General features: G+C 49.6%; 1 protein-coding gene across 1 annotated transcript; it reads right to left on the bottom strand.

Annotated features, from left to right (window-relative positions):
- Positions 1-16,182, bottom strand: bmp15 (bone morphogenetic protein 15). Its single transcript, XM_037262725.1, has 3 exons — positions 15,687-16,182; positions 14,213-15,456; positions 1-11 (listed from the first exon to the last, which is right to left on the bottom strand). The coding sequence occupies exons 1-2, from the start codon at positions 16,024-16,026 to the stop codon at positions 14,597-14,599; spliced, it is 1,200 nt and encodes a 399-aa protein (XP_037118620.1). The 5' UTR covers positions 16,027-16,182; the 3' UTR covers positions 1-11; positions 14,213-14,596.
- Positions 16,183-20,534: the final 4,352 nt, after the last annotated feature.

Below are 20,534 nucleotides of genomic sequence, written 5' to 3'. Positions count from 1 at the left end.
CACTTTGTATACTACAATACTCTTGTAATTTCCTAAATAAAGAGTTTGCAGTACCTTGATGATTTTGCGTATGAATTGTTTTAAATCAGGATATTGTTCCATATTTTTTATTTAAAATAAAAATAAAAAATATCGATCGTGGACCACTATATCGTGATGTATCGTGAATGAATCACAGCAGGCTTTAAGATATCGGCAAATATCGTATCGTGGGTCTTTGTATCGATATGATATCAACAACAAAATGGATTACATTCGCTTGCTGAGATCTACGAACCGGACGGTGCGTGACTGCTGTGTGCTCGTGTTCACTGAGACTTGGTTGACCGTCAACATTCCGGACTCGGCTGTACGTCTGGAGCGGCTAGCGTGCTATCGGGCGGACCGGACCATTGTACGAGGGGGGAAATCTCGTGGAGGTGGACTATGCGTCTACATCCGTGACGAGTGGTGCCGGGACTCTGTGGTGGTATGCAGGCACTGCTCGCCACTGGCGGAGTTTGTGATCATTAAGTGCCGTCCTTTTTACCTGCCGAGGGAATTTACCGCGATTCTGCTGGTCGCGGTTTACATCCCGCCTTCCAACATCGGAGGCGACAGGGTCGCGGCTCTTAGTGAACTGTACCAGGCTGTCAGTGACCAACAGACAGCGCACCCTGACGGTTTCACCATCTTCGCTGGGGATTTTAATCATGCTAATCTGAAGTCTGTTTTTCCGAGGCTTCACCAGCATGTTGATTTTCCTACGCGTGGCGACAGCTTCCTGGACCTGGTCTACTCTTCGCATAAAGGAGCTTTCAAAGCCGCCCCCCTCCCCCATCTTGGGCTTTCTGACCATCTCACTGTTATGCTTTTGCCCGTATACAGACAAAAGGTGAGAACATCCAGACCAGTTCGCAAGCGGGTGCGGGTGTGGCCTGAGGGTGCCTCTGATGCGCTTCGTGACTGCTTTGGCTCTACCGACTGGGACGTGTTTAGGAGGGCGGGCACTTGCGACGGTCGGGCGGACATTGAGGAGTATACTGACTCTGTTTCCTCCTACATCGGGAAGTGCATTGATGATGTGACACACTCAGTATCCGTCGTCACTCGGGCAAACCGGAAGCCATGGCTGACGGGGGCTGTCTTCAGGCTGCTGAGGGCCAGGGACAAAGCCTTCCGGGCGGGGGATGAGGCTGGCTTGAGGACTGCGAGGGCCGACCTGTCCCGGGGCATCAAAGAAGCGAAGAGGGCGTTCTCGGGCAAAATTACCGCCCACTTCAAGGACAGCAGGGACGCACGGCGCCTTTGGCAGGGCATTCAGACCATCACGGACTACAAGCCCGCGCCGCAGAGCTGTGATGGCGACGTCCGTCTGCTCAATGACCTCAACCGCTTCTTTGCTCGCTTCGACGCTCAGAACAGCACTTGCCCACTGAAGGCCACTCCCCCTTCCCACGAGCTGCCCCTGTGCCTCTCCGCCGACAGCGTGAGGAGGACACTTGCCGCTATCGACATCCGTAAGGCGGCGGGCCCGGACAACATCCCGGGTCGAGCGCTGAAGGACTGCGCTGGTGAGCTGGCGGGTGTCTTCACGGACATCTTTAACACTTCCCTGCAGCAGGCCATCGTCCCGTCGAGTTTCAAAGCAGCCACCATCGTACCTGTGCCGAAGAAGCCCCGTGGCACTTACGCCCATCGTCATGAAGTGCTTTGAGCGGCTTGTCTTGGAGCACATCCGGTCAGTTCTCCCCCCCACCATTGACCCCTTCCAGTTTGCGTACCGAGCCAAACGGTCCTCTGAGGATGCCATCTGCTCTGCCCTCCACTCGGCCCTCACCCACCTGGAGGGGAAGGACTCGTATGTGAGGTTGCTGTTTGTGCCGCAGCGTCTCATCAGCAAACTTGACAAGCTGGGCCTCAGTACCGGCCTCTGCAACTGGCTACTGGACTTCCTCTGTCAGAGGCCACGTGTTGGCGACAAGATCTCCGCCAGCATCACGCTGAGCACAGGGGCCCCCCAAGGCTGCGTGCTCAGTCCGCTGCTCTTCACCCTCCTGACGCATGACTGCGCTGCCACCTGCAGCGGCAACCGCATAGTGAAGTTTGCTGACGACACGACTCTGGTGGGTCTCATCACCAAGGGAGACGAGACTCAATACAGGCTGGAGGTTGACCTTCTGACCGCGTGGTGCAGGGACAACAACCTCCTGCTGAACGTCGACAAGACCAAGGAGATTGTCGTTGACTTCCGGAAGGGTCACGCCCAACACCTGCCGCTGACCATCGACGGTGCTGTGGTGGAGAGAGTGAGCAGCGCCAGGTTCCTGGGGGTGCACATCAGTGAGGATCTCTCCTGGTCCACCAACACCGCGTCGCTGGCGAAGAAGGCCCAGCGCCGCCTGTACTTCCTTCGGAAACTCAGGCGAGCGGGCACTCCTCCGGCCGTCATGACTACTTTTTACCGCAGCACCATTGAGAGCGTCCTCTCCAGCTGTATTGCTGTCTGGGGTGGCAGCTGCACTGACCAAGACTTGAAGGCCCTGCAGCGCATTGTGAAAACGGCTAGTAAGACTATTGGTGCTTCTCTCCCCTCCTTGAAGGACATTTACACCTCCCATCTCACCCGCAAGGCGACCAAGATTGTGAGTGATGTGAGTCACCCCGCTCACTCTTTGTTTGAACTTCTGCCCTCTGGGAGGCGGTACAGGAGCCTGCGCTCCCGCACCACCAGACTTTCCAACAGCTTCGTACTCCAGGCTGTTAGGATCCTGAACTCGCTCCCCCTTTCAGCGTAGCGTCCTGTTCTTGCTGTATGCTCACTGGCTCGGTTTTGCCCCTCATATTCAATGGGTTATTGGTCTGTTTTTATTCATCGCTCATTTTATTTTATTTTATTTATTATTTATTATTTATGGTTTGTGCCTTCTTGTTTTTGTTTTGTGTCGCCTACTTGTATGTCTCGTCACCGTGGGATGGAGGAAACGGAATTTCGGTTTCTTTGTGTGTCTTGACATATGAAGGGATTGACAATAAAGCTGACTTTGACTTTGACTTCGACTTTGATATCGTATCGTGACAAAACCCGCGATTTACACCCCTAGTATATACGTACTGTTAGGCTACGGATTTTAGTTATTGATCTGACTCCAAATTGCGATCAACACTTAACACATGAGTCGTTATGTCCTAATCCACACACTGGCGCACCTAACAATTTTGCAAGTTCGTTCTGTCAAAGAGAAGACCAGTTGATCAATCAGACCGAATTTACCAATTGTTTATTCCTGACAAATCAAGTTAATACAGCCGCCTGGGCCCCGGGTCCCTCACACTAATATTCCTGTGTTCTTGTAACCAACAAGAAACAACACATTCTTCCAGGTTGCCCAGTAATAAAGAAACACAATATGAATATTCAAGCATGCAAAACATTGTGTGATGATTGGTCGATGGCCATCTCCTCCTCGTCAGGGTGTTATTGCTGCTGAGTGCAGGTGTCCGGCCTCAGCTGTCTGGCGGTTAGGTACGACCACCATTATTCTCGTTCCTCGTCGGCCTCGAGATGTTCAAATAAGGTGTCCTCCCTGTCTGGACCGTTGAGAACATCCTTGAGGTGTTCTTGTTCGGCGTCCTCCCTGTCTGGCACATCCTTTTCCACACAAAATAAGTTTATGCAGTTGCCTGCACATTCCTTACCGCCCATCATGCAACTACACGAGCACTTGTCTGCTGTATGCACACTTGCTCCATTTTTGCTCCTCTTATTTATTGTGTTATTTGTTTATTTATTATTTATTCATCACTCTTATTATTTCATTGTTTGTGCCTTCTTGTTTTTATTTTTTGTGTTGTTTACTTGTATGTATATTGTGTACTATGTCTTGTCACCGTGGGATAGTTGGAACGTTATTTTGATTTCTTTGTGTGTCTTGGCATGTGAAGAAATTGACAATAAAGCAGACTTTGACTTTTGACTTTGACACCACTACTGAAAATTATATTGATATGATATATAAGTCTAACGCAGCCTCAATAAAATATGTTTGCAAACTGCCGAAAGCACATTTCCCTTTATGGTCAAGGAAGAAGCGGGTTGCTAAAAAGAGTGAATCTGAATCCTGGTTCCGGAGTCCAGATTTGAACTGTGACCCTCCAGACCTTGAGGAAGGTTTACCAGAAGCAGACGTGCATCTGCTCGTCGTTCCTTATGTCCACATAGCACAGGGGTGGGCAAACTACGGCCCGCGGGCCACATCCGGCCCACGGGACCGTTTAATCCGGCCCGCCAACCCTGGATAAATTGTATTATTAAACATTTTTTTGGGTCATTTTGCCTGCAATGACTGCGTTTCCCCAGTAGATGGGGAAGCGCTCGCCTGCGTATTTACTACCGGAAGCCGTGTCAGAAAGCTCGGTGCACACTCACAAGTGCGTGTACGTACTCAGTAGTACAGACATGGCGCACTCGCGCTCTATTTGTATCAGTCCCGAATTTAGAGCGTGGGCTGTGACGACAGCATTCTCGTAATTCGCGCGCTGAGCTTTCAGATACAGTTTTACGCTAAAGCCACCCACAAACCTTCCCCTGGAATCCTTCTATTAAAATGAGTCGCCCAAGGAAAAGCAAGGTGGACACAGTGCCGAGTGTTTAAGAAAGAGTGGCCAATATGGCTCGACGTACGCGACGTGACGTTCAGCCACATCAACATCAACCCGTCACAGATCGAGGTAAACGGACCAACACCTCGGATCTCTCCTAAGAATTGCCACAACAAATTTGACTCCAGACTATGACGCACTAGCAAAAAAGGGAGACCAACAACACTGTTCCCACTGAAAATGAAGGGGAGGCTCTCAAGTTTGTTGTAAAAAAATGCATTTTGAATATGATTTGTACACATAGCAGGGATTGAAACTAGCGACCATTCTAGTCAAGTCAAAGTCAAAGTCAGCTTTATTGTCAATCCCTTCATATGTCAAGACACACAAAGAAACCGAAATTCCGTTTCCTCCATCCCACGGTGACGAGACATACAAGTAGGCGACACAAAACAAAAACAAGAAGGCACAAACCATAAATAATAAATAATAATTAATAAATAAAATAAAATAAAATGAGCGATTTTCAAACAATGCAGGATGCTCAAGGACATTGATGCACCACCTGTTTGCGACTAATCTTAACCTGTAAAGTTCTTAAGGCTTACTTTAAGGAAGTGTTTCTGTTAGGGATGTCATGCTGTGTTGTGTGACGTCATGAGGCGAGCCGCGGCAGTTGAATACAGAGAGAGACTGGAACAACAGCTGTCGTCTTGGGTCTCATTCATATCAGTACATATATTACGCACAAACATGGTGTCAGAAGTGACTGGACCCGACCACAGTTCGGCTGGACGGCGCTGTGCTTCACTGCGGGGCCAGTGAAAGAAGGTGAAGAGGGACAGACGGACAGAAGGCAAAGACGAGCGAAACTGCGGTTAGCGACCTGCTAGGCTAACGACACCACCCACCATGGCAACGAATATACCACCACCGGAGGCGATGAAGATGAGCGGCGACCTAGCAAGCAATTGGGACAATTTCAGAGGGGAATTTGAAGACTATTTACTGGCAACGGGGTTATCAGAGAAAGAGCAACCAGTGCAAGCAGCAACCCTACGGAGAGTAATGGTTAATGAATGTCGTCACATTTACAAGCATAACTTGGGTCTCACGGTAGACCAAGGGAAGGATGTTAAAGTTATTCTTGATGCTTTGGAGGAGTACTTCAAACCAGCTAGAAACGTCATATTTGAGAGATTTGTTTTTGGAAACTGCAAGCAAGATGAAGGGGAGCCCATTGATGTGTTTGTAACGAAACTGAGGGAGAAAGCTGCTTCATGTGAGTATGGACAACTCAAAGAGGACTTGATCAGAGACAGACTGGTGCTGGGTGTGTGTGATGAAAGTGTGCGCCGCCGGCTGCTCAGACAAAAAGATCTCACACTGGCATCGGCCATAGATATATGCAGAACGGCGGAGATGACAAACACGAGGATACAAGCAATCACGCAGGACAGGCCTCTGGAGACAGTGCACACAATGGATGACCCGCGGCCACGTCCCCCGCCCAGGCAGGAGCGTCCGGACAGAATTCGAAATCAGACACCTAACACATATGACAGCGCTATGTGCAGATTCTGCGGCAACACGCACAGGCGTGGGCGTGATTTTTGCCCAGCCTTTGGAAAAAACTGTAGGAGCTGTGGGACCGCAAATCATTTTGCCAAGGTATGCATGAAGAGGGGCCAAGCCACAAGACAGCTACACGCGGCAGACGGTGAAGTACCCGAGGACATGGACAGGTCTGACATGGAAGCACACATTTACACAGCGGAGAGCATAGGGGCAGTTCAGGGGCAAGGGAAGAAATGGTTTGTTAACTTGAAAATGCATGGTGGGTTTCAGAGATGCCAGATTGATTCGGGGGCCACATGTGATGTCATGAGCATAAAAGACATGAGAAGACTTGACCCTGGGGCAAAGCTACTACCTAGCCAGACCAGGCTAGTATTGTATTCAGGCCAATCCATGCAATCCGCGGGGATATTCCGCACAAAGTGCGTAGTGAAGGGAAGAGTACACAGGCTACGGTTCGAAATAGTGAGAAGTGGGCAGAGTCAAAGTCAAAGTCAGCTTTATTGTCAATCCCTTCATGTCAAGACACACAAAGAAACCGAAATTCCGTTTCCTCTATCCCACGGTGACGAGACATACAAGCAGACGACACAAAATAAAAACAAGAAGGCACAAACAATAAATAATAAATAAAAAATAACAAATAAATAAAATGAGCGATGAATAAATAATAAACCAATAACCCAATAAATAAGAGGAGCAAAACTGAGCCAGTGTGCATACAGCAGACAGTAAGCATAGCGCAAAGAACAGGACGCTACGCAGAAAGGGGGAGCGAGTTCAGGATCCTAACAGCCTGGAATATGAAGCTGTTGGAGAGTCTGGTGGTGCGGGAGCGCAGGCTCCTGTACCGCCTCCCAGAGGGCAGAAGATCAAACAAAGAGTGAGCGGGGTGACTCACATCACTCACAATCTTGGTCGCCTTGCGGGTGAGATGGGAGGTGTAAATGTCCTTCAAGGAGGGGAGAGAAGCACCAATAGTCTTACCAGCCGTTTTCACTATGCGCTGCAGGGCCTTCAAGTCGTAGTCAGTGCAGCTGCCACCCCAAACAGCAATACAGCTGGAGAGGACGCTCTCAATAGTGCCGCGGTAAAATGTAGTCATGACAGCCGGAGGAGCGCCCGCTCGCCTGAGTTTCCGAAGGAAGTACAGGCGGCGCTGGGCCTTCTTCGCCAGTGATGCGGTGTTGGTGGACCAGGAGAGATCCTCACTGATGTGCACCCCCAGGAACCTGGCGCTGCTCACTCTCTCCACCACAGCACCGTCGATGGTCAGCGGCAGGTGTTGGGCGTGACCCTTCCGGAAGTCAACAACAATCTCCTTGGTCTTGTCGACGTTCAGCAGGAGGTTGTTGTCCCTGCACCACGTGGTCAGAAGGTCAACCTCCAGCCTGTATTGAGTCTCGTCTCCCTTGGTGATGAGACCCACCAGAGTCGTGTCGTCAGCAAACTTCACTATGCGGTTGTCGCTATAGGTGGCAGTGCAGTCATGCGTCAGGAGGGTGAAGAGCAGCGGACTGAGCACGCAGCCTTGGGGGGCCCCTGTGCTCAGCGTGATGCTGGCGGAGATTTTGTCGCCAACACGCACCACCTGTGGCCTCTGACAGAGGAAGTCCAGTAGCCAGTTGCAGAGGCAGGTACTGAGGCCCAGCTTGTCAAGTTTGCTGATGAGACGTTGTGGCACAATGGTGTTGAAGGCAGAACTGAAGTCCACAAACAGCAACCTCACATACGAGTCCCTCCCCTCCAGGTGGGTGAGGGCCGAGTGGAGGGCAGAGCAGATGGCATCCTCAGAGGACCGTTTGGCTCGGTACGCAAACTGGAAGGGGTCAATGGTGGGGGGGAGAACGGATCGGATGTGCTCCATGACAAGCCGCTCAAAGCACTTCATGATGATGGGCGTAAGTGCCACGGGGCGGTAGTCATTGAAGCAGGACGGAGCAGGTTTCTTCGGCACAGGTACGATGGTGGCAGACCTCTGTTGTCAGGCAAAACGAGTGAGCGGCTAGGCTTGGTGCACTTCACCATCCCAGAAGAACTTCTTATGGTGAGACACAGCAGCTCAGGACCATTAACCAGACAGCATCTTGTACAGACGTACGCAGATGTCTTCAACGATCCAGTTGAGTCACTCCCAGGGGATGTTCAGTTTGTGCTAGATAGTAATGTACCCCCAGTGCAGGCTTCCCCACGCAACGTCTCGTTGGCCTTCAGGGAGCCAGTCAAGGCCCAGTTAGATAAGTATGAGGCAGATGGCCACCTAACGTCAGTGTTTTAGCCTACTGAGTGGATTAGCAACATGGTGATTGTCAGGCAGGTAGAAAAGTTGAGAATTTGCATAGATCCCAAGTCATTAAATCAGGCTCTAAAGAGGTCCCACTACATTATGCCAACACTTGAAGATGTGTTGCACAAGCTGCCCAGGGCCCGCATCTTTACACTAGTAGATGCAAGAGATGCCTTTCTAGAGTGCAGATTGGACGAGGAGAGCAGTTACACCACCACGTTCTGGACGCCGTGGGGCAGGAAGCGGTGGTTAAAGCTGCCGTTTGGAGTGTCTGTGGCCCCAGAGATTTACCAGCGAAAACAGCATGAGCTACTGGCAGGGTTAGATGGGGGGGAACCTATAGCAGATGATATATTGATTGTGGGGTGTGGGGGGACAGATGAGATAGCCACACGGGACCATGATACAAAGCTGTTAGCGCTCATGCAAAGATGCAGGGAGGTAAAGCTAAGACTGAGAAACTAGTGTTCAGGGTCAGAGAGGTCAACTTTCACGGATACATCCTATCAGCGGAGGGCCTTAGAGCAGACCCGGAGAAAATCAGAGCGGTCCAGGACATGCCACAGCCCGAGGACGCCAAGGCCGTGCAGCGATTCATTGGGTTTGTGACCTACCTCGCGAGGTTCATGCCACGCCTCTCTGAGGTGTGTGAGCCACTACGGAGATTGTTGGACAAAGATGTCCCATGGCATAGGCTGCCAAAACACGACGCAGCGGTCGAGGAGATTAAGCGACTCGTCACGTCGGCCCCGATCCTGCGATACTACGATGTGACCAAGCCAGTCACCATACAGAGTGACGCGAGTCAGAAGGGACTTGGCTGTTGCCTGCTGCAGGAGAATCAGCCAGTAAGCTTTGCTTCGCGGGCACTTACTCAGACGGAGCGTAACTATGCACAGATCGAAAAGGAATGTCTGAGCATAGTGTTCGCGTGTCAGCGATTTCATTACTATTTGTATGGGCGGGGGGAGATCACAGCGGAAACCGACCACAAGCCACTCATCTCCATTTTCACCAAGCCACTCCTCTCAGCGCCCAAACGACTCCAAAGCATGCTGCTCACACGATCAAGTTTGAAAAAGAACTTGACAGCATTGAGCGCCGCCGGCTGTGACTATGGGGGCCCGTTAGGTCCAGAAAAGCTGACAAGACGCTTGCCAAAATGGCAAGGAAAAAATGCACAGCTAAACGAATATATGACGATGAACACAGGACGTTTTTAACAGTTAAAGTTGTTTTTTGTTGAACGCTATGGCAAGCCATTCTGCCTGATATGTCGGACGTCATTGGCGCATTTAAAAGCTTCAAATGGTCAGCGCCACTTCAGCTCACTTCATGCCAATATCGATAAGGACTTTGCAAAAGGGACTGAATTTCGCAAGCACAAGTTTGGAGACTTTGAAAAGTCAGGCAGAAAAATAGGTACAGTTTTTCAAAACAATTACGAAGCACTCAGAGACTGTCACACTTGCATTGTGTCAACTGGCTTGGAACATTGCACGGGCTAAAAAGCCATACAATGAAGTGGAGTTCGTTAAAATATGCCTCAGTGACGTTATTGAATTTTATTTTCATCATGCTGCTGAGAATGCGCGTAGGAATACTGTCCACAGCCCTGCTTGCTTGTTATGAAGACAAATTTAGTTGTTGCGTGCGCGCCCGCCTGCCTGCGTGCGTGCGTGCACGTACAAGACCCACAATGCCCCGCGCGCAGCCAAGATGGAAGAACCCGGGAGTAGCGAGAGAATAATGTTTTGCCTCTAGATTTGGGGGGGGGAACGGAGCGTAAATTACGATCAATGCGGCCACGTTGAGTTGCACTTAGGCTAATGTTTACATTATGTACCAATGTCAAGGACGATTATGTCACCCAGCTTATATCATTCATGTGTTTCGATAGTTGTGGGGTCGTCACTAATTATTTGTGTTTAGATAAATGTCTGAGCTATAATGGTGTAATTAATGATTAAAACTTGAAAGAATCTGTTTATTGTATTCGTTTATATGTTTAATAAAGACAAAGCCATCACAAAACTGTTGTAATTATTTAGATTTTGATCTAAATTAGCCTTGAATAAAGACTAAGCAGTCACATGAATTAACAGAAAAAAAATGGACAGCCGGACTCAGACTCGTGGTCAAGAGGCCGGACTCGGACTCGGTGCAATAATCCGACCGAGTCCACAGCCCTGCTGGTAATCAAGTGTTAGTGTGCTACTGCTTCAATTTTCTCACACAAATCTTGTGTTTCCACAAACAATGACATTATGTTGCGTCTCTTGTCTGCTCGGGTGATGGCCCCCACGGCGATGAGTTGCATGTTTGCCGCCATCGCTTCTGTTTCCCATGCATCCAGGTGTGGTCACACAACAAAGCCGAGCATCCGCTTTGCAAGCAACCCTTTGCTTCCATCTTGCACTCCGTGCGCACCGAGGATGACTGTCAGGTCTAAATACCATCAGACATTAATTTACACGCTGCGAAACGTATTTACTGACAGCTCATCTTCTGAGCGACAAAGTCCGTGTGTCTTTCTTTCTTTGAAAGAGAAATCTGCCAAAATCATTGCTCAGACGACAATGAATTGGCTACAAGCACTTCCGCTTGCCTTGCTGTCTGTGCGACAATCCGTTAACAGGCACACTGGATTCGCACCGTTTGAATTGATGACGGGTTGTCTAATGCCGGGACCAGCGACGACGCTCGTCACACCAGAGGATGTTCCGGTACCAAATTTGTCTCATACAGCATACTGGTCCTATTTGTCTGCTTTGGTATCCAGTGTTTCTGCACAGATTGGAGAGAAATCCGCTGCGGCTGCGGCGGAGGAAGGCGTGTCAGTGGAGAAACAGCTCACGCCGTATGTGTACGTCCGAGTCATCTCCAGGAAGTGGACGGACCCCCGGTGGAAGAGCCCCTTTCGTTTCGTAGCCAGGACGTCTCACGCGGCCCAGCTCGACTTCAAAGGAAGCCGGTGGTATCACTACTTATTAATTTATTATTTCTTCATCACTCTTATTTATTCATTGTTTGTACATTCTTGTTTTTATTTTGTTTTGTGTTGTTTACTTGTGTGTATATTGTGTACTATGTCTTGTCACCGTGGGAACGTTATTTTGATTTCTTTGTGTGTCTTGGCATGTGAAGAAATTGACAATAAAGCAGACTTTGACTTTGACTACTCGCAACTCCGTCTGGCCCCAGAGTTTGTTCCATCAGAATGAAGGTATTCCTGTTTGGCCGGGTCCGTGACACGGCCAAGAGGGGGGGGGGACAGAAGGAGTAGGAGTAGCAATACGGAGAAGGAAAGTGAAGGGCCCGAAATGCTTTTCGAGATTTTCTGAATTAATTTTAGGAGGAGTGCTATTCGTAAGTTGTATTTTATGTGGTTGTTGTATTCCATGTATTAGATCACTCACTGTCCGGTTGATCGAGAAAACCATAAATGAGGTCATGAGAGGGAATAAAGGGAAATGTGCTTTCGGCAGTTTGCAAACATATTTTATTAAGCCGGCGCTAGACTCATAGTCATACCAATATATGCTTTTGGCAGTTTGCAAATATATTTTATTGAGGCTGCGATAGACTTATATATACCGTATTTTCCGGACTATAAGGCGCATCTAAAAACTTAAAATTTTCTCAAAAGTGCGCCTTATAGTCCAGTGCGCCTTATATATGGATCAATTGATGAATTTGTTGATCCATACTGGTTGTACACAGTGCTCTGCCAAAATGTTTCAGTACGTTTTAGTACGACTAGTAAATTACAAGGTCGTATCGCTTCCCAACATTACGGCAACTGTAGTCAGGGGGCGTCACCGAATAGCTGTTGTACCCACGAGGCTATTTCATTTAAAAATAGGCTGCTCCGTTAATGTTTCGAGTAAATTTACGGATTGATATGGAAAGGAAACATAGGTAAGCAGTACCAATGTGTTAGATCGAACTTTAGTCAGTTCCGATCATTTTATAGGAGATCGTTTGAGAAACGCGATTGTTTACACTTTGCTGAGGCTCGTGGGACTTTGCAGATGGCTAATGCTATAACGATAGCTGCTATATGTACCAGGCTATTTCATGTCAAAATAGGCTGCTCTGTTAATGTTTCGAGTAAATCTACGGATCGATATGGAAGGGAAACATAGGTAAGTAGTACCAATGCGTTAGATCGAACTTTAGTCAGTTCCGATCATTTTATAGGAGATCGTTTGAGAAACGCGATTGTTTACACTTTGCTGAGGCTCATGGGAGATTGCGAGCTGAGGCTCGTGGGACTTTGCGGATGGCTAATGCTATAACGATAGCTGCTATACGCACCAGGCTATTTCATGTCAAAATAGGCTGCTCTGTTAATGTTTCGAGTAAATCTACGGATCGATATGGAAGGGAAACATAGGTAAGTAGTACCAATGCGTTAGATCGAACTTTAGTCAGTTCCGATCATTTTATAGGAGATCGTTTGAGAAACGCGATTGTTTACAGAGGGCTCGTTGGTTATTACCAGCTCAGTGGCCTAGTGGTAGAGTGTCCGCCCTGAGACTGGGAGGTTGTGGATTCAAACCCCGGCCGGGTCATACCAAAGACTATAAAAAATGGGACCCATTGCCTCCCTGCTTGGCACACAGCATTAAGGGTTGGAATTGGGGGGTTAGATCACCAACTGATTCCCGAGCGCGGCACCGCTGCTGCTCACTGCTCCCCTCTCCCCCAGGGGATGGATTAGATGCAGTGGACAAATTTCACCACACCCAGGTGTGTGTGTGACGATCATTGGGACTTTAATCTTTAATCTTTATTGGCTAGTGGATGCATACCGCAACCCTAGTCAACCTCAGTTTTTTGCAGTATAGCTTCTATTTTATGCGCCTTATAATCCGGTGCGCCTTATATATGGACAAAGTTTTAAAATGGGCCGTTCATTGAAGGTGCGCCTTATAATCCGGTGCGCCTTTTAGTGCGGAAAACACGGTAATCATATCAATATAAGTTTCAGTAGAAGTGTGCTCGTGTAGTCGCATAATAAAGTGGAAAGGAATGTGAAGGCCACAATGTTTTGCATGCTTGAATATTCATAATTGTGTTTCTTTATAACTGGCCAAGCCGGAAGAATGTGTTGTCTCTTGATGGTCTCAAGAACACACGAATATTAGTGTGAGGGACCCCCAGTGTTAAGTGTTGATCGCAATTTGGAGTCAGATCAATAACTAAAATCCGTAGCCTAACACTTTCCAATTTCAATCTCCATTTTTGCTCCTCTTATTATGTTATTTGTTTATATATTATTTATTCATCACTCTTATTATTTCATTGTTTGTGCCTTCTTGTTTTTATTTTTTGTGTTGTTTACTTGTAGGAATATTGTGTGCTATGTCTTGTCACCGTGGGATAGTGGGAACGTAATTTCGATCTCTTTGTGTGTCTTGGCATGAGAAGAAATTGACAATTAAGCAGACTTTCACTTTTGACTTTAATAATAAGTAAATAATCAGATACCTCTCGTGCATACACTCCAACAAACGTTAAGTAGATGTGAGATAACTTGCATGGTCTACTTAAACAAACATTGAGTAAATGTGGGATAACTTAAAAACTGTCCCGATCAACAACAATTTATGAAACTACAAGGTATCAAAAAGAAACAACTTCTCTTGAACAAAGAACAAAGGTGTTCTGTTCATAACTAGTGAGGGCCTCTCACAGATAAGAAAAGGAAGGGAGTCTCCCCAGAGCTAGACAGATATGTTGCTTGAGCAGATATGAGACTGAAATTGCATTGGTGAACATTTCCTTCGTTTGTGCAGTTTCCTGGGACCCCCTCCTGTTAGAATTAGGTACAAAACAGATTATTTGAGCTTTGCGTCAGACACGTTAAAATCTTATTGGTTAGCATCATGAGTCTAAGTCTAATAAATAAGCCAAAGGCAAAAACGGTGCTTCAGTTTTCGGATCAACACGGCATACAAGATGACATGCTTTCAATGTTTGAGTTTGGAATGCTTTGGAGCAAGTTAGCCCTGTTTATTTTCACTGCTTAACACAAAGTGACGGTGAATGCTGGTTCGCATTTCGGCACGAGCGCAAAGTCCAAACACGGCCCCGGCCTGCGCCTGCTTGTGTGGAAAGCCATTGTAGTGGCCGCAGCGCCCTCTAGCGGCACGTGCACGACTCTGCCACCATGTCCTCCAGTTCCTTGTACTCTACCTTCTTCTTGTGCACCACCAGCACGCTCATGGGCATGTACTTGTAGGGCACGCAGGAGGGCAGCGGGACATCGCCCACCCCCAGCTCGTGGATGATGGTCTGGATGATGGCGTGGTTGGGCGAGTGGTAGCCGTAGGTCAGCACATGCGGGCAGTCGCCCTGGCAGAAGCGAGGGTTGTAGACGGGCGGCGCGATATGGTGACCCAAGCCCAGCTTCTCGAAAGACAGGTGAAAGGAGTGCAGCTTGCAGCGGTTCTTAGGCGTTCCAGTTTTGCTTTTTGCCGCAGCGATGATGGAGGCGGAGGCGTGAGTGGTCGGAGGATCCGGCGGTGAGCTTCTGGAACTGCGGCGCCGGCGGAGGAAGGGGTGCCAGCGGCTCAACCAACTCATGAGGTCTCTCCCTTTGGGCAGCTGCCTCATCACCCAGTCTTGCCCAGGCTTTTCCTCCTCCAGGTACAAAAGCAGTGACGGGGCTTCCAAGTGGTAGTTTCTTTGCCACTGACGAGACGGGCCTTCGCCTTCTTGGTTCCCCTCCTGCTCTGTGCACCAGTACTGAGCAGTGAGGGTCAAGCGTCCCCCGTCCTTTTTGCCTCGGAGCACGCGAGTGCCGACGTCCGCCTCTGTCCAGCGCTGATGGGGCTCCATGGTGGTGAGCAGGCTCTCCTCGCCTGGCCACATGACCTCAGCGTGGCAGCGGGGAGGCATGAGAGCGGCAGAAGATCGAAGGTGAACAAAGGATGCTCGGATCAGCTGCTCCGAAGAAAGAATGTCCACATGGTACTGGACACTGAAGTTGTAGTGGTGGTCTTTAAGGTAAGAACAAAAAGACACGTTGAGATGACTAGACCTATGCCAAGACTTTGGCATCCATGAAACCTAGTAACCCCATATAAAGTAGTCAAATCAGATCTGATTAAAGCCGTTTTGACGTTTTCAGACTTTTAGCCAGAATAAAGCATGTTTGCACCTGTCAAGCAATGGCCCACTAATACAAAAAAGAAAAGAAAAAAAATGGCTCACTGAATGTATTTCTTACTTTTGGACGCCGGTAGGTACTGCACCGACGACGCGGAGGGTCTGAGCAGCCGTACTGTGTTGGAGCCGAACTTCCGGTGTTGTTTGGGTCTACCGCCCGGTCCCGCCGCGCTGCTGTACAAACTCAACATGAACTGCAGGTTCTGGTCGGCCTTCTGTTCGTCGGTCAGCGGCCGGTGGTGTGCGCCTGGGGCCTCGGCGTCGCGGCGGCGCCTGCCGCGACGGGGAGACATTTTGGATCCGGCCGCAATCCCACACGGCTGGAACGCCAGAAAGGCGAGGACCTGAACCAAGGCCAGGGACAGGAGCAAGACGCACGGGAAACTGTGCTGGCCACGCATGTTCGGCACGAGAAGCTCTGGGCACTAGTGAGCTCCGGTAAGGAGGCGACAGACAGCGACCATCGTCGGTGTGGCCGCGGGGGCGACTCACTGCAGGCTCACCGGATCGCAGACCATCGTGGACTCGACTTCACGCTAGCCGGGACTCAGGGTGAACTCAATTAAGCCTTCGGGTGTGGGGGAACCGCCCACCGAACGCCTTGAAGCCACGTGACCCATGCGTAAAATGTGCGTAAAAGTTGCAGCGCCGTAGCGGCCTCTGGTGGTGGATGTAATTTGTTATTTTTGTCACACACACACATTCACACACATCCATATGTGGGAATCGAACCACGGTGTCAGCACACAAGACAAGCAAGTCTAATATTCTGTCTAATATCTAATATTTTATTCCAGGTCTATTTACAAAATAAACCAACACACTGGAGGTACTGACCATAAAATGTTGTGTAAAACGTGTGTTTCTGAGTTTTGATCGCAAAATAAAAAGCACACACGATGAAGGTTAAACTGAGTTTTTCCTAATTTAGCATTAATTGTTTTTCGTACTTAGAAATAACATCTTACTCGTGACGTTTGTGCAGAAAAGTAGCAGAACGACCAGGGGACATTAGATCAAGATGGTGCCGCCCTGCGTGCAGCCTGTTGCAACAGCTCTCCCTTCTTTCCTCCCTTTTTCACTCTTAGTTATTATTTCTAGTTTTCTTTCTAAGTTTTTCTCTCTACTAGGGGGAACTTTGTGCAAGCCTGCACATGTTAAACCTAGTTCGGGAGCTTTTTTGGCCGTAGTCCTCCTTTTCTCGTTACTTTTTCAACCGGCGCGTGGTGGTGCATTCAGTGGAGTCGCCGCGAGTCTCATTGTTTACAGCCGAGACCAGCTGCTTGCCGCACGACCCAGATCCTACGACTTCGCCACGAAACCTAAGGTTCCGGAGGAACTAAGAAGACGGAGGAGAGGCTGTAGAGGATCGGGAAAGAGGAAAAAGCAGCCGTGTTTACCGACCGTTGTAACGGGAAATGTCCGCTCGTTACACGGGAAGATGGATGAACTCGCGGCTCTGACACGATTCTACGGACTATACAGGGACGCGAGTCTGCTGTGTTTTTCTGAATCGTGGCTGACTGACACCATCCCGGACTCCGCTGTTTCTCTACCCGGGTTCAGACTGGAGAGAGCGGATAGGAGTGCAGCTCAGACCGGTAAGACGAGAGGCGGTGGAATCGCGGTTTACATAAATGAAGCGTGGTGCAAGCAGTCCCATGTTTACGTCAGAGAGAAACACTGCTCCGAGGACATCGAGTTTCTGACTATAAGCATGAGACCTTACTACCTCCCGAGAGAATTTGGACATATTATTCTGGTATGTGTCTACATTCCCCCGTCTGCAAATGCGGCGCGTGCGCGTGACGTCATTCACAGCGCCGTGTGCAAGCTGCAGACAGACCATCCACGGGCCTTCATTGCCATTACCGGTGATTTCAATCATGCCTCTCTGTCTTCCACGTTGCCCACCTTCACTCAGTACGTAAACTGTGCTACCAGGGACAATAAGATACTGGACCACTTCTATTGCAATGCTGAGGGAGCATTCACAGCCTCTGCCCTCCCCCCTCTGGGCCGCTCGGATCACAACCTGGTACTACTCACCTCCCAATACTCACCCAAGGTGAGAAGAGACCCCCCGCAGGTAAAGGAAGTGAGGGTGTGGAGCGAGGAAGCCATTGAACATCTGAGAAGCTGCCTTGAGTCTACCGACTGGGAAGTTTTCTACAGTGATCATGGCGAGGACATCGACGCCCTCACTGACTGCATCACGGATTACATTAATTTTTGCGTTGAGAGCACAATACCTACTAAGAGGGTGCGTTGCTACTCAAATAACCACCCCTGGATGACCCCGCATCTGAAAGCCCTTATCAACAAGAAGTGGTGGGCTTTTAGACGCGGGGACAGAGAGGAGCAGAAGAGGCTGCAGCATCTGCTCCAGAGGACGATCCGCGAAGCAAAGCGGGAGTACGCCAGGAGGATGGAGGAGGAACTCGCACAGAGGAACGTGCGGGATGTGTGGCGTGGCCTGAGGACTATGTCTGGTTCTGGACGGAGAGCGAGTGGCAGCATTGACGGGGATCAACGCTGGGCGGATGAGCTTAACCAGCACTTCAACCGGTTTGGCCTGTCCCCACTCCCTCTCTCCCCCCTGTCCGCTGCCCCCCCCAGCCTCCCACTGCCTGGATACCTGGATCCACCCCCCCGCCTGCCTCATGGACAATCAACCCACTCCCCCCTGCTTCATGGCCACTTAACACCCTCCCGCCCACCACATGGACAATCACTCATCTCTCTCAATGACTCACCACGGCCTTCAACCTCATCTCAGCCCCCTCCCCTCTCCTTCACTCCTGCTCAGGTGAGGAGAGAGCTGGGGAAGCTGAAACAGAGAAAGGCCCCGGGACCGGATGGCATCTCCCCCCGGCTGCTACGGACATGTGCTGATGATCTCTGCCATGTTCTGTGCCACCTCCTCAACCTGAGCCTCAGCCTGGCGAAGGTGCCCAGCGCATGGAAGACATCCTCCATCGTCCCAGTTCCCAAAACACCGCGCGCCAAGGAACCGGCCCACTTCAGACCCATCGCCCTCACTTCCCACATCATGAAGGTGATGGAACGCCTGGTTCTCAGCCACCTCCGCTCCGTGGTGAGCCCCACTCTGGATCCGCTGTAGTTTGCCTACAAGATCGGCATTGGGGTGGAAGACGCCGTCATCTACCTGCTGCAGCGGACGCTCACCCACCTGGAGTCCGCCGGCAGCGCTGTGAGGGTCATGTTCTTTGACTTCTCCAGTGCCTTCAATACCATCTCGCCGGCCCTGCTACGAGTGAAGATGCTAGACACTGGAGTGGACCATCACCTCACTGACTGGACCATTGACTACCTCACTAACCGGCCCCAGTACGTGCAACTGCATGGCTGCCGATCAGAGGTGGTAGTCTGCAGCACTGGAGCACCTCAGGGCACAGTCCTGTCTCCATTCCTTTTCACACTGTACACCTCGGACTTCACGTATAACACTGATATCTGCTATCTCCAGAAGTTCTCCGATGACTCAGCTATTGTTGGCTGTATGTCTAAGGGGGGCGAGCTGGAGTACCTGTCGGCCATCAGCGCCTTTGTGGACTGGTGTGAGCACAATCACCTGTGCTTGAACACCAGTAAGACGAAGGAGCTGGTGATTGACTTTAGGAGAGGAGCACCTCCCCACTCACCGGTGAACATCCAGGGTCGGGACATTGAGGTCGTGGACAGTTTTAGGTACCTGGGTGTTCACCTCAACAATAAACTGAACTGGACTGATCACATGAACGCCGTCTACAAGAAAGGACAGAGTCGCCTCCACCTCCTGAGGAGACTCAACTCCTTTGGAGTGAGCAGGCCTCTGTTAAAAATCTTTTATGACTCAGTGGTAGCCTCTGCCATCCTCTACGCTGTGGTCTGTTGGGCTCCGAGCAGCACAGAGAGGGATAGGAAGAGGCTTAACAAACTGGTTAAGAGGGCCAGCTCTGTGGTGGGCTGCCCTCTTGACACTGTTGAGGAGGTGGGCGAGAGGAGGGTGCTAGCTAGGCTAGCATCCATCAGGAACAACCCCTCTCACCCACTGCATCTGACTTTGGAGAACTTGCGCAGCTCCTTCAGTCAGAGACTCAGACTCCCCCCGTGTAAGAAGGAACGCTATCGCAGCTCCTTCATCCCCACCGCAATCAGGCTGTACAATGACAACCTGTAAACACATCCTTCTGTGCAATACTTTCCCCGTAACGTGCAATTCTTAACCCCAATGTGCAATTTAAGCCCAATGTGCAATATTTTCTGCCACACAATGCATAGATCTATTTCACTCCTATAACCCGTGCAATATTTCTCTTTGTAATTAGCACTGCTAAACTCCATACACTTTACGACACTTTACCACTTTTTTATCTCCTTTCTGTAAATATTCATAGCGCATATTTTTAGTTTTGCTACAATTGCTGTTATTTTTCCATATTTATTTTTTTTATAGTGTATTCTATTTATTATGCCGGAGGACTACGGTCCTGAAGTCTCCTGAAGTCTCTTTTTGCACTTTTATCCCCCAACTTGTACCTTCCTGTAAATCGAGCTGTTGTTACATGCAGTTTCTCACACGTGAGATTAATAAAGTTCCTCTTATCTTATCTTAGAGGGAACGCTAGTGAGGCAATACTGCGCACTAGTTGACAACTGACTTCGACCAGTGCTACTTCCGACATTCTACATTTCTACTAGTTAACGTTTAATGCCTCGCTGAATTTTCTTATTAGCGTAGACTTAAGAGCGCATACTACTCCACAAGTAGGAGTTTTGAGCGGCATGGCAACCTTTGCGTTCCCATTGGCGGAACTTGCCGTCAATCATACCCTGGGGGTCGAGCCAGTAGGCGGGGCTACGAAGTGGCTCTCCAAACTTTGCCCAAGTCCCTCCCACTCTCTTG

Source organism: Syngnathus acus, chromosome 10, assembly GCF_901709675.1.
Source record: "Syngnathus acus chromosome 10, fSynAcu1.2, whole genome shotgun sequence".
NCBI lineage: Eukaryota > Metazoa > Chordata > Actinopteri > Syngnathiformes > Syngnathidae > Syngnathus > Syngnathus acus.
Note: the sequence above shows the minus strand (reverse complement) of the source record. Positions and strands in the feature narration are given on the sequence as shown.